This window comes from Symphalangus syndactylus, chromosome 6 (genome assembly GCF_028878055.3).
Source record: "Symphalangus syndactylus isolate Jambi chromosome 6, NHGRI_mSymSyn1-v2.1_pri, whole genome shotgun sequence".
In the NCBI taxonomy this organism is placed as follows: domain Eukaryota; kingdom Metazoa; phylum Chordata; class Mammalia; order Primates; family Hylobatidae; genus Symphalangus; species Symphalangus syndactylus.
In genome coordinates this window covers 129,272,697-129,286,269 of record NC_072428.2, presented here as the reverse complement: position 1 = coordinate 129,286,269, position 13,573 = coordinate 129,272,697, and the positions used below count along the sequence as shown (strand labels likewise).

The window sequence follows — 13,573 nt, the reverse complement described above, 5'->3', positions numbered from 1 at the left end:
TCCCATGATATTTTTTTTGGTAGGGGAGGGGGGAAGAGGATGCTTAGAAAGAGAAGAGAAGGCCAGATGCAGTGACTCACACCTGTAATTTCAGCACTTTGGGAGGCCAAGGCAGGAGGTTTGCGAGAGCCCAGGAGTTTGAGACTAGCCTAGGCAACATAGTGAGACCTGTCTCTACAAACTTTTTTTTTTTTTTAATTAGCCAGGCATGGTGGCATGTGCCTGTGGTCCTTGCTACTTGAAAGGCTGAGGCAGGAGGAACCCAGGAGGTTGAGGCTACACTGAGCCAAGTTCATGCCACTGCATTCCATCCTGGGTGACAGAGCGAGACCCTATCTCTAAAAACAAAAGCAAAAACAAAACCAAGAAAACGATTAGTGCAAAAGATTCTGCAAACCAACATGCCACCACTAAGCTACAGTGAGCCTTGTTGAGAGCATGAGATGCAAGATGTAAATCTCTAGTCACCTCATTTGGTTTCAGCTCTCAAACCGCATACCTCTCAATGAAAAGTGTGATTCTAACGGTTAAAGATGAGTAAGTTGTATGTAACATGGCCCTTAAATAAAAGCAAATTGCTTCGCCTTGTTTCAGCGCAAAGAAACACTCATCTGTTCCAGTGCTTGAGGGAAAAAAGTTATGCCAGACTTATGAAAGACATCTCCAACATGGTGTCATTACTTTACAAGTAACTTGCAAAAGCAATTCTGACTAACTGCTATGTCTGTATTACACAGTGATGTTAAAAAAACCTAACTCCCACATAAGCTGTGCCTCCACTGTACACTTTTCAGTGGACAAAACAACACGATTACTATACCATCATCACCAAGAAAGGTACTGTGGTGCGAAATATAAGTAATGGTTCCCATATTTTTAGATTTTACAAGTTAGGTAAAAGTTTCAAGTACAATTCTAGGAAGCAACATAGGGTGGCAACATCTTGCTAAACAGGGCTACTGAGGGTATAATCCCAGAACAATGACAATCCTTCTCAAGAAATGCCAGTTGGCAACCTTAAACAACATGCATACATGCATATATATATATATATATATATATATATACACATACATACACACATATACATATATATATACACACACACACACATACACACAATGTAATATATATATATATACACACACACATATACACATATATACATACAACATACCCATGTGCTTAGATGCAAAATACATATTAGATTGTCCTTTATTTTTCCCATTTTGGCAGGTCTGCAGACTGAGACCTTTACATTATGTTATAGAATTACGGTGAGAATCAGCATTCAGGAAAAGGAAAGAGAGGTTGGTAGGAGGTAGTCTATTGAGAAAAAGTTACACACAAGCAGTTAAGGACATGAGGGATGATTTCACCCTAAACTGAGAGAGAGAGGAAGAGATCTAAGAAATATATAAAAATCCACAGACAAAACTAATGAAGAGGACTAGTCTTGCCACATACGAAATATTTTTAAAGTTATGGGATTTAAAATAGATGAGGCAGGAATATAAGAATAAAAAGATTAATGAACAGCATTGTTCAGAAACCTACCCTACTATTTAAGAATTAAAGATGAAAAAGGCAGCATTACAACTCAATGGAAAATGATCAATAAATAAATGAGATTAAAGAAAGGTATCAATTTCTTCTATCAAATTATAAACCTTTAAATTCTGAAAAGATGGAGAATAGGACTGCTCAAACACTGCTGATAAAGAATGTACCAATAAAACCCTTTTGGAAAGCAATCTGAAAGCACCTGCCAAGAGACTTTGCAATACTCTTACATTTTCTTCTTCTGCCTCTTCTATGATTTCCAAATTTCCTCTGAAGTATTACTGTTATAACAGAAATATGCTAAAATAATTTTTAAAACTCTTCATCTTATTTGACCCAATAATTCTACATAGCTTATTTCGAACTATTACTTAGAGTCAAAAATATCTGTTAAGAACTTATGCCATAGAAAGCAATATGTTAAAACATCAGAGTTTTAGTATGAAATGTCCTTGTCTTCAAGTAACTTAAAACAAGATAATCTATTAAATAAACTTACTGAGCACTTACCATATGCCAGCCTTCATGGATTTTATAGTTATACACAAGCAGTTAAGTACAGAGAGGGGAAGAGAAAGATTAAACAAATTACTACAGTAGTTATAAATGGTAGAAAGGAAAAAGGTTGAAAGGAGACCTTTTCAACAGAGGACCTCATCAAGGCTTCTTCCTAAGATATTCATACCCAGACAAGGGCAAGTGGAGTTAAGCACTTGTGGAAGCCACCGAAGGCATCAGCACAAGGAGGTAACTGACAAGATCAGTGTTTAACAAAACCACTCTGACTACTGGTATGGGGAATTAACACAGTTGGAGAATAAAACAGCTAGAAAGAAAAAAAATGCTCAGATTTGCAAGAAATTCACAAGTTACTGGGGGCATAAAATATATATTTAAATACCAAGCTACCATTCACTGAATGCCAACTTTGCATCAGATCCTATACTAAGTACAACCATCTATTATTTCACATTTGACAAATGGGAAAAAAGAAGGCTAGGAAAGGACAAGTAACTTATCTAAGGTCACACAGAGAGTAGGCGAGCCAATCTTCAAACTCATGACTGCCTAACTCCAACAGGCCATTCTTTTAAAAATTCTATATGAGAAGTTATAGAACCTATAGGGCCATTTTTTTAGTTGAAAACACCTTAAACTCTAATAAAGCAAAACTGAAATTAGTGTTTCCACTGTCATTTGTCTCCAAATTAGCTTCTCCCACTTGACATTCCATTTTGTTCATCCTGACTATTTTTTCTGCCTTAAAACCATTATTGGCTAAAATTAAAAGAGTGATGACATCAAATGCTAACACGGACATGGAGCAATTGGTTCTCTGATACATCACTAGCAGGAATGCAAAATGATGTGGCTACTTTGGAAAATGGTTTGGTAGTTTTTTGTTTTTTTTTTTCTTTTAAAGCTCTCTCTCAACGAATCAGGTAATTTCTTATTAAGCATACAGTTACCATTGGAGCTAACAACCCCACTGTTACATGCACCCAAGAGAAATGAAAACGTGTATTCACACACAGACTTGTACTCTCACGTTTATAGCAGCTTGACTCATGGCAGCCAAAAACCGGAAACAACCCAACGGTCATCATCTGGTGGACGGATAAACAACTGTGGTACATAATCCACAGCAGGAATACAGTGGATTACTGCTCAGCAATAAAAAGGGACACAGGCAATAGATGGAGGAATTTCAAAAGTACTATGCTAAGTGAAAGTACCCAGACGCAGAAGACGTGAGATTCCATTTACAGGAAACCCTAGAAAAGGCAAACAAACAAACACCAAAAAAGCCTAGAGTCACAGGAACCAGATCAGAGGATGCCAGAGGCTAAGTCTGGAGGGACAGATCTGTCTATAAAGGGAATTTTCTGGGGTGACGCAATTGTTCTGTATCATGATTGTAGTAGTGGTTACAGGATTGCATGCATCTGTTAAAATCCATCAAACTGTACGCTTGAAACGGATGAATTATATTTATTTAAATTATACCTCAATAATGCTATTTCAAAAGTCTCTTATAATTTCTGCTTCCAAGTGTCTCTCCCCATAAATCTTTGTTGCCATGATTAACCACATCTACAGCTTCCTTTCCATTCTAACTGTCAATGCTAGAATGCTGGCCTTTGTTTTTCACCTAAATATAATGAATGTCTTAATTAGCCTCTCTTCCCTCAAATTTTTTTTGAGGTGGAGTCTCACTCTGTTGCCGCCCAGGCTGGAGTGCAGTGGTATGATCTCAGGTCACTGCAACCTCTGCCTCCCAGATTCAAGTGATTCTCCTGCCTCAGCCTCCAAGTAGCTGGGACTGCAGGTGCGCACTACCACATCCAGATAATTTTTGTATTTTTAGTAGAGGCAGGGTTTCACCATGTTGGCCAGGCTGGTCTCGAACCCCTGACCTCAGGTGATCTGCTTGCCTTGGCCTCCTAAAGCGCTGGGATAACAGATGTGAGCCACCGCACCCGGCCTCTTCCCTCAAATTTATCCTATATAATTACCACCTAATTAATATTTTGAAAATACCCTATTATTTCCCCTGCTCAAAATGCTTCAGAAGCACTCCACCTATAAGAATTGAAAACCCTTGGCCGGGTGCGGTGGCTCACGCCTGTAATCTCAGCACTTTGGGAGTCCGAGGCGGGCGGATCACGAAGTCAGGAGATCGAGACCATCCTGGCTAACACGGTGAAACCCCGTCTCTACTAAAAATACAAAAAATTAGCCGGGCGAGGTGGCGGGTGCCTGTAGTCCCAGCTACGCAGGAGGCTGAGGCGTGAACCCCGTGAACGGCGTGAACCCCGGGGGGCGGAGCCTGCAGTGAGCCGAGATCGCGCCACTGCACTCCAGCCTGGGTCAAAGAGCGAGACTCCTTCTCAAAAAAAAAAAAAAAAAAAAAAAAAAAGTAAAGAAAACCCTTAACATGGCACCAGTTAAATGCCTTCTGCATGTTGACTCAAACCACCTTTCCAACTTTTTTCTTACAATTTTCCAACACGAACCCTTCATCCATTCAAACTGTCTACCAACTCTCCCCCAAACACACCTTCTTACTGTTCCTTGTGCTTTCTCCCCATCTGGGATAGTCTCCTGCTACTCACTTAATCCTCCCAGCTTTCACGTATCAGCCTATATTTTCAATCTTTTCTCCAGGATACTTTCTAATTAAAATCACAATGACAATGATCTTTTTCTGCTCTCCTAACATATTTTTTGTCTAGGCATAAATAGCTGCCTATAAGATTTACCTGGGAAAACTAAACAAACAGATTCTGTTGTAATGGGCACAATCAGATATATGCAGAAGTGCAAACAATTTATGGGTAATTAGAGATTTAGGAACATCTATGTCTAGCCAAAGTGACTAGTTTGTTGCCACCAGAAACCATAATAGTTCTGAGTCCATAATCTAATCAAAGTAGTAAAATGATTAGTATTGTTAAATAAGTATAAATCTTATCAAGGGGAGCAAATAAAAGACTTAAAGCTTTATTTGATCATAATAGTATTAATCTGACCAAAATGCTTCCCCCCAAAATGATCTTACAGGTATAAGGTCTTCACCAAGCATATTAATTATTAAAGTATAAATTATACAAACTATCACATATCCATTCAATGTTAATAGCCATCGAAGAATAATGTGGTAGGCTGGGCGAGGTGGCTCATGCCTATAATCCCAGCACTTTGGGAGGCTGAAGCAGGTTGACCTCTTGAGCCCAGGAGTTCAAGACCAGCCTGGGAAACATGGTGAAATCCTGTTTTTCCAAAAAAAAAAAAAGCTGGGCATGGTGGTGCATGCCTCTAGTCCCAGCTACTTGGGAGGCTGAGGTGGGAGGATCGCTTGAGCCCAGAAGGTCAAGGCTGCAGTGAGCTATGATCACACCACTGCACTCCAGTCTGGGTGATGAAGACCTTGTCTCCAAAATAAATTTTTAAAAGTTGTGATACAGAGTATTTATTAATATAGAAGGTAACAAGAAGAGTTTCCTAAATGTTATGTACAGCTCAGGCTATTCACGAAAAGGTGCTATCAGTGTTCACTAAGCATTTGAAAAGGTCCTCAACTTAACTGGTAATTATGGAGACAACATCTAAATAACAAGATACTGTTTCTTCCACTATCATATGAACAGAATATTCTCATCTATGAAAAACAAAACATAGCAATATATATCTATAGATATGTATAAAATGCTCAAAGAATACACAACAAGCAGATAACCATGGTCATTACGATGGAGAAGGGATAGAACTGGAAGCAGTGGTGCAGGAAGACTTTGATGTATTATTTGAATTTGTTTTTAATAAAAGGAACATATTCATGTATTGTTCAGGTGATCTAACTTTTTTTTTAAGAGATGGGGTCTTGCTATGTTGCCCAGGCTGGTCTTGAACTCCTAGGCTCAAGACATCTTCTCTGCCTCAGCTTCCCAATTAGCTGAGATCACAGGTGTGAGCCACCACACCAGGCTCTAAAAAAATTTTTTTATAGTGTAAGAAAGTATAAATGTAATTGCACATGCATTTTTAAAACTCCTGAAAGGATACACTTTAAACCATCAAACTATTCACAGTGGTTCTGCCTGGCAGTGGACTTACAGGTGATTTGCTGATTTTTATTTTGATCTTTTCATTTATCTGTATTTATATATCCTCTTACAGTGAACAGTAACCAAAAAAAAAAATCTTTGAAATATGTGACTGCCCACATACACATAGCTCTCTGGGGCAAGAAACTCACAGTGTCTCTAGGGAGTGACCTGGTTAGCTGGGAGTCAGGGGTAGAAAGGAGATTTACTTTTTATCATTAGCTTTTGTATCTTCCGAGTTTTATTAAGGACACGTACTACCCACTCAATAAATCTTATTTTATTAGGTTTGGCCCACGAAATGTTCACTACCAAAGTTTCCAACTCCTCCTCATTTGGCTCTACTTCCCAGTCCCACTGTGGGGAGTTTTGGATAACCTGTATTTGACACACCCATACCTGAGTAGCTCTTTCTTAACTCACTCTCCAACAACCAGAGTTCCAAAGGCATTGCTCCACTTATAAATAGATTTTTGCCAACTATAAGGCACAATCTCCAGTTCCCTCCTTCATCACAGAGGTCATTAGAGTAGTTTTCTAGGTACAGTTTGCTTTTCCTCACTTGTGGTCTTCCTGGAAAACTTCTAACCCTGACCTGCCTCCTGCCTTACCACCCCATATCTATTCTCCACCCTCCGGTTCCTTAACTGTGCTAAAATTCAATAATGTGTAAATTGTATAAGTTGGAACCAAACTTTTGGCAGTTGCCAGAAAGGTACATATAAATTAATTCACAAATATTAAAATTTAACCTAAAGAAACTCAAGTTACATTGGCAAAGGATTACAGTATCTTCCCTACTAGAAAGACTTCTGTTGAATTACTCTTTTTCAGTACCCTTACTGCAGCAGAATCAAAGTCTTACTTGATAAATTCTCTGAACCTCCGCAGTTGATATTACACAGTTTATAAATTAAGTAGATCTTATAAAAATCAAAACTTATTTTCCAAACAAGAACAACAACAACAAAAAAAAACCCTGAATTTTGCTACATCTAAAGTGAAGAACCTCCTTCTTATCTACTCTTCTAGGCACTAGCTCCCTGTGACTCAGAAGAATATTCCTTACTGAGTCATTAGTACTTGCTTAACCTGACAATCAGTGTTTTAGGCCAATGCCGCCTCATTACAGTGTAACACTAAACTGGAAAACAAACAAACAAGATGTTCTTAGTACTGGACCCCCTGACCCCAAATTGCCTCCAGCTAATAGTAAACCAAACCAAAAACCAACATTCATTGATCACCTCTAGTAGACAGAGCAAGAATGACCCTGATGGCTAAAAAACACACCAGCCCTGTAAGTGAGAAGAAAACATCCTGTCATCACAAGACTCCCTACTTGTCCCAGCCCTGCCACAACCTTATCTCTTTACATCTATGCCCATTTCTTCAACCTACCAATAGAAAGGAGCTGAGTTTCAAGGCAGTGGAAATACAGCCAAGAGCTGACTACATAGCACAAAAATAGTATACAGAATTTCTATAATCACCACATATGGATACCAGTCCTTCCTCCTAAATACCCTAAAACTGCTGATTCTCAATTGTTGCTAAGGGATTAAAGAAGGCTGAAGAGAATTTATTCAATTCAAAGAGGCCAAGGAATTAAAAGGGCATGTCACAGCAAGTGATTAGAATGGGTAACTGCAATAAAGAAATTATTATTTGAGCTAGGATTCCTCTTTGCCCTTTTTTTAAGGCCCTCTCCCCTCCCCCAGTTTGCTCTGAAAGATTATTTTACATTTTTATTGTACATGTAATATCATACTAGTATTGGTCTACAAAACCCTAAATCCACTGGTATTTGTGTTTTGCAAGTAGAATTTACTTTGTGGTGGTGTCAACAAGTTTGCCCAAAGCTCTATATGGAGATCATCCTTAGGGACCAGACCTCACATAAGGCCAAAACAAACAGGTTAACCAGCCTATGAAGTTCCCAAGGAAGCTCTAACCCCTCAGCAAGTGTGGATGATCAACTAATAATATGAGTAATTGATATGATTCTTACAACTCCCAGAAACAGTACACAAATGCTTTCAAAACTAACTACTTGGTATCAGTTTCACATTTGAAGACAGTTTAAAACAATAATCTATAATTATTTTAAGACAAAATTATATTTCTTTCCACTTAGCCAAGTAGTATTTACTGTGAAGAAGTTACTCATCAGAAATTAGTTATTCCAGGATACTGCCATTCTTTAAAACATTGTCTGGAAAGAATCACTTTTACAAGTCATACAAAAGAAAATCAAGACTTTTTTTGGGGGGGGGAGCTGGATTCTTGCTTGTCACCCAGGCTGGAGTACAATGGCATGATTTCGGCTCACTGCAATCTCTGCCTCCTGGGTTCAAGGGATTCTCCTGCCTCAGTCTCCCGAATATCTGGAATTATAGGTACCCACGACCATGCCCAGCTAATTTTTGTATTTTTAGTAGAGATGGAAAGGTTTCACCATGTTGGCCAGGCTGGCTGCACTCCTGACCTCAGGTGATCTGCCCGCCTCGGCCTCCCAAAGGGCTGGGATTACAGGCACGGGCCACTTCACCTAGCTGATTTTATTATTCTTATTCTTATTAGAGACAGGGTCTCAAGAAAATCAAGAGTATTTAGAAGAATAATTTGTCTTTGAGTAAAAACAGTGTTATTCCATTTGGTCAACTGTTTTATTTATAAGACTGCTCAGAATTACTTTTCTACTATCAAATCTACCCTTACCCTTCTTTTTAAAACAAATATGAAACTACTAGGGCTCTGAGAGCCCAAAATCACATAGAACTAAGCGTGAAAGATGGTATTCAAGGTCTATATAGCACAGTAAGCAGATTTTTTTTTAAAGTTATAATGTGATTTCATGATTATTAATAAATGCCTGGCAGAATATATGTCTTCCTATTCAGAGAGTCATTCAGATTCAAATAGTCTTAACTGAGCCCCTGCTAGGCACAAGGTATTGTGTTAGGTGCTTTCATTTAGATTATTGAATTTATATCCAATTCTAGGACAGTATGATCTTTCCAAATGGCTGGGGTAATGGAGTGAGAAAAAAATCACTAAGAGAAATCTTCCAACAATTATAGGTTATCCTATGTCCTATAAGGCTAAGAGAACAAGTCTATACCCATCAAACTGAAGCATCCTACTCCCGAGTATAGAGTATAGGTGGCCTCATAAAAGGCATATATTACCTAGAGACCATCTAAAAACTGAATTGGAAACCAAGATGTTTTGCCTAAACATTCTGGAGCCTTAACTGGGAATAAAGAGAGGCATGGGAGCCTCTTTTACCTGTATCCTGCCTCCTTTCTAACCATCAAGATGAATCTGGAGCCTAGACAGTTGTAGAAATGTCAAAACTTGGACTTAGCTATTTAAAAAGATTTATGTACAACAACCAATTTAGTATAATCTAGGTAAAAATAAGTACTTAATAGTCATATTGACCTTTTCCCAAAAAACCATTTAGTAATTGATGCTGAATATGAACTGTCACATTACCTGAGCATAAGAACAACATAACAGAAAACAGAACATGGCCACAAAAATAGGACACAATGGGAGGGAGAACCCCATAAATTCAATGCAGGGTGCTCTTTTTACAATTTTATACTCCCTATAATTTCTGATATCACTGATGTTCAACTGCTGCAACACCTGCCCCAAACACCAATAAAGATCATCGTAGCTTGAGAGAGAGATTTTGTGATAGCCTAGAGCTCTAGGCCTATAGCACCTGGCAGGACAATGTATCTTCTCTCAGGTCACTTTTGGCCTGATGATTTTCTTAAAAGGTTCCAAATAATTATTTAAAAAAAAAAAAATATATATATATATATTTAGGCTGGGTACAGTGGCTCATATCTGTAAACTCGGCACTTTGGGAGGCTGACGCAGGTGGATTGCCTAGGCTCAGGAGTTTAAGACCAGCCTAGGCAACACAACAAGACCCTGTCTCTACCAAATAAATATATATACATACACACACACACACACACACACACACACACACTTAATACTCATAGATATAACACTTGGGCATGCTTTTTGGTTAATATACATACAATCTCTAATTAGAATGGAAATAAGAGAGTAAGTCAGCAAAATAAAAATCCAGACAAGAAATATGGCCTATTAATTTAGATTATAACAAGAGTAATATTTTATCACTGTAATCAAAATAACAAGGCTTGAATATATCTAAGTCAACTGAAACTCAATTTCACGCATCAAACAACTTCTTCAGAACGCTGGTCTTTCTATGCCAGATACTATCCTAGGGTTAACTAAGAAGACTTAATGCTAACTTTAAGGTAGTGCGTCATATACTGAATCACTTTACTTATAGGATTATATATAGGAATTTTTCCATTTGCAAAGGGCAATTCTAATCCTTGATTTTGTAACCCACGGCAAAACAGACACTCTAGGCTGGGCGCAGTGGCTCACACCTGTAATCCCAACATTTTGGGAGGCCAAGGCGGTGGATCACCTAAGGTCAGGAGTTCGAGACCAGCCTGACCAACATGGTGAAACCCTGTCTCTACTAAATACAAAAAATTAGCTGGGCATGGTGGTGCATGCCTGCAGTCCCAGCTACTTGGGAGGCTGAGGCAGAAGGACTGCTTGAACCTGGGAGGTGGAGGTTGCAGTGAGCCGAGATCGCGCCATTGCACTCCAGCCTGTGCAACAAGAGTGAAACTGTCTCAAAAAAAAAAAAAAAAAAAAAAAAGACACTCTAATATAGTGATGGAGGGAGTAGGACTGGTAATTTAGTAATATATACTAAAATTATAAATGCATAAATCCTCCGACCTGAATCGTCTACTTCTAGGAATCTGTCCTAGAGATAAACTTGAAATTGTGTAAAATGCCATTTTACAGACTAATTTACTGCAGCACTATTAATAAGGGCAAATTTTTGAAAACAACCTAAATCATTTGGGGACTGGTTACAGTGTGACAGTTCCATGCAATGAAACAGCATGCAGCCTCAAAAAAAAGGGAGAGAAAGCACTTTGTCCTGGTATGACCCCCGCAAATATACTAAGATACAGTAAATAAAAAGCAAAGAGCTTAAGTGTGTACAATTCTATAATATGTATAAAAAGGGGGTGGGAAAGGAATAGATGCATATGTACAGAGATATATCTCTAGTACCATAGGAATGTTACTTGCCTAGGAAGTGGGATTCCATGGGTGGGCAATACAACAAAAGGAAGATTTTTAATTTTTGAATTTTGAGCCACATAAGTGTACTAGCTGGTTAAAACATTAAGTGTAACCAATGTGTAACTTGTATAAAAAGCACAGTATTTTACGATTTATACATGCTAGGATTTATACATCCTATAGGATTTTACGATTTATACATCATGATACAATATAGTCTCAAAAGATTACATTGTAATTAAATACTACAACGCTATTCCTTCTATTTAAAAACCCACCAGTCCATCCCTAAATTTATTATTATATAGTCACAGAATAGAGAACCAATAGGGTCTCTGAAAAATCTGAACCTCTCAATTTATAGATGGGAAAACTGTGGCCTTGGCCAGGCCCAATGGCTCACGCCTGTAATCCCAGCTCTTTGGGAGGCCAAGGTGGATAGATCAGTTGCGGTCAGGAGTTCGAGACCAGCCTGGCTAACATGGTGAAACCATCTCTACTAAAAATACAAAAATTAGCCAGGCATGGTGGTGCATGCCTGTAATCCCAGCTACTCAGGTGGCTGAGGCAGGAGAATTGCTTGAACCCGGGAGGTGGAGGTTACAGTGAGCCCAGATCACACCACTGCACTCCAGCCTGAGTGACAGAGACTCTGTCTTAGAAAAAAAGAAAAAAGAGAGAAAAAGAAAACTGTGGCCCAAAGCTAAAAAACCTCACCAAAAGGACACAATTGGTAGATGACAAAGTATGGCCTAGGACCTGACTCCAATTCCAATCTATTCTCATCTACTTCTTCTACCTTCAAATGGTTTCTTAATTACCACAAGGAGCCAGCACATATGGGTCAAGATCCCAGTTGTATATTGAGGGTAGTATGAATGACAAGGCCAATGTGAGCTGATATCCTTTCTCTTGTGGGATATTTTTCAATGCTCACAGAGGAATCAGAGGGATAAGATGTTGCTTCTCAACTGGGTTATGTTTTAGCAAAGTGCCAAGAGTATTTAAAGCCATAGTGTAAATGTGGGGTGAGGAGTGGGGCTTTCTACAAATTTAGTAATACTAGAAAATTTGAGAAAAATGTTAAGCAACTTAATCAGGTAATTAAAAAATATTTTTATATTCAAACAAACATCACTATGTTGTGGCATTGAATATAAAATGTACATGAATATTTAGCATAAACCGGACACTTTCAAAGAAGTCTCATGCTGGTTCTGAGTCTGACGCAATGAGCTTAGAAGTACACACATTCACTCTCAAACTCTTAGGAGGCAGGAAGGTTTCAGAACTACTATACCAAAGGAATTAAAATAGCATTCTCGATGGTGGCAGAAAGGGAATAGAGTTAAAGCTACACAGACCTGGACCTGTAGCCTACTCTTGCCACTGTGTGACATTATATCAGCTACTTAATCTTGAACTCAGAGCCTCAGTTTCCTCATCTGTAAAATATGGTCAATATTACTTAGCTTGTGGTTTTATTACAAAGATTGGAGATAATATATGTAAAGCAAACCGCTCAGACTCTAGAAAGACTATAATAAATGATGGCTACTTGGCAGGATGGATCACTTGAGGTCAGGAGTTCACGACCAGCCTGGCCAACATGGTGAAACCCCATCTCTACTAAAAATACAAAAAATTAGCTGGGTGTGGTGTTGCCCCTATAGTCACAGCTACTTGGGAGGCTGAGGCATGAGAATCGCTTGAACCTGGGAGGCGGAGGTTGCAGTGAGCCAACACTGCACCACGGCACTCCAACCTGGGCGCCAGAGTGAGACCCTGTTTCCAAAATAAATAAATAAAAATAAAAATGAATGATGGCTACTTTAACTATCACAAGCCTACTGGAATCTTTGACTGTCTAACCATTCATTTGGTTTCCATTGGTGAGAACAAGGTAACGCAGGCAATGGATATTTATAGGCCCTCCCAACCAGCCACAGAAAGCAAACAGGTCAAAACGATAAAATTACCTAAGTGATCAGTTTATTATACTCACATATTTCATTTCAAACTTCTTAGCCAACATTTCCACCTCTTGCCTCTCCTGATGTTCATCATTAAACGGGTCTTCCGTGTGAATGAGCTTCTTCTGATTCAAGGTGAATGGGAAAAGAAACAGAAGTATCCATTAGTATTACAAATAGTATTATTGTTTATGTATTTATCATTATGTAACAACCACCTCAATTCTATTTCAATAAATGTGATCTGAAAGGACATAA

At 38.6% G+C, this 13,573-nt stretch overlaps 1 protein-coding gene across 6 annotated transcripts in view; it reads right to left on the bottom strand.

Moving 5' to 3' along the window:
• Positions 1-13,573, bottom strand: part of UBN2 (ubinuclein 2) — a 99,668-nt gene that overhangs the window by 80,407 nt on the left and 5,688 nt on the right. For 5 of the 6 annotated variants that reach the window (XM_063641648.1, XM_055284160.2, XM_055284162.2 and 2 more), the window contains exon 2: positions 13,348-13,440. In XM_063641648.1, coding sequence (XP_063497718.1) covers positions 13,348-13,440 — 93 coding nt within the window. The remainder of the gene's footprint in view (positions 1-13,347; positions 13,441-13,573) is intronic. The other variant, XM_055284161.2, reaches the window with a different exon arrangement.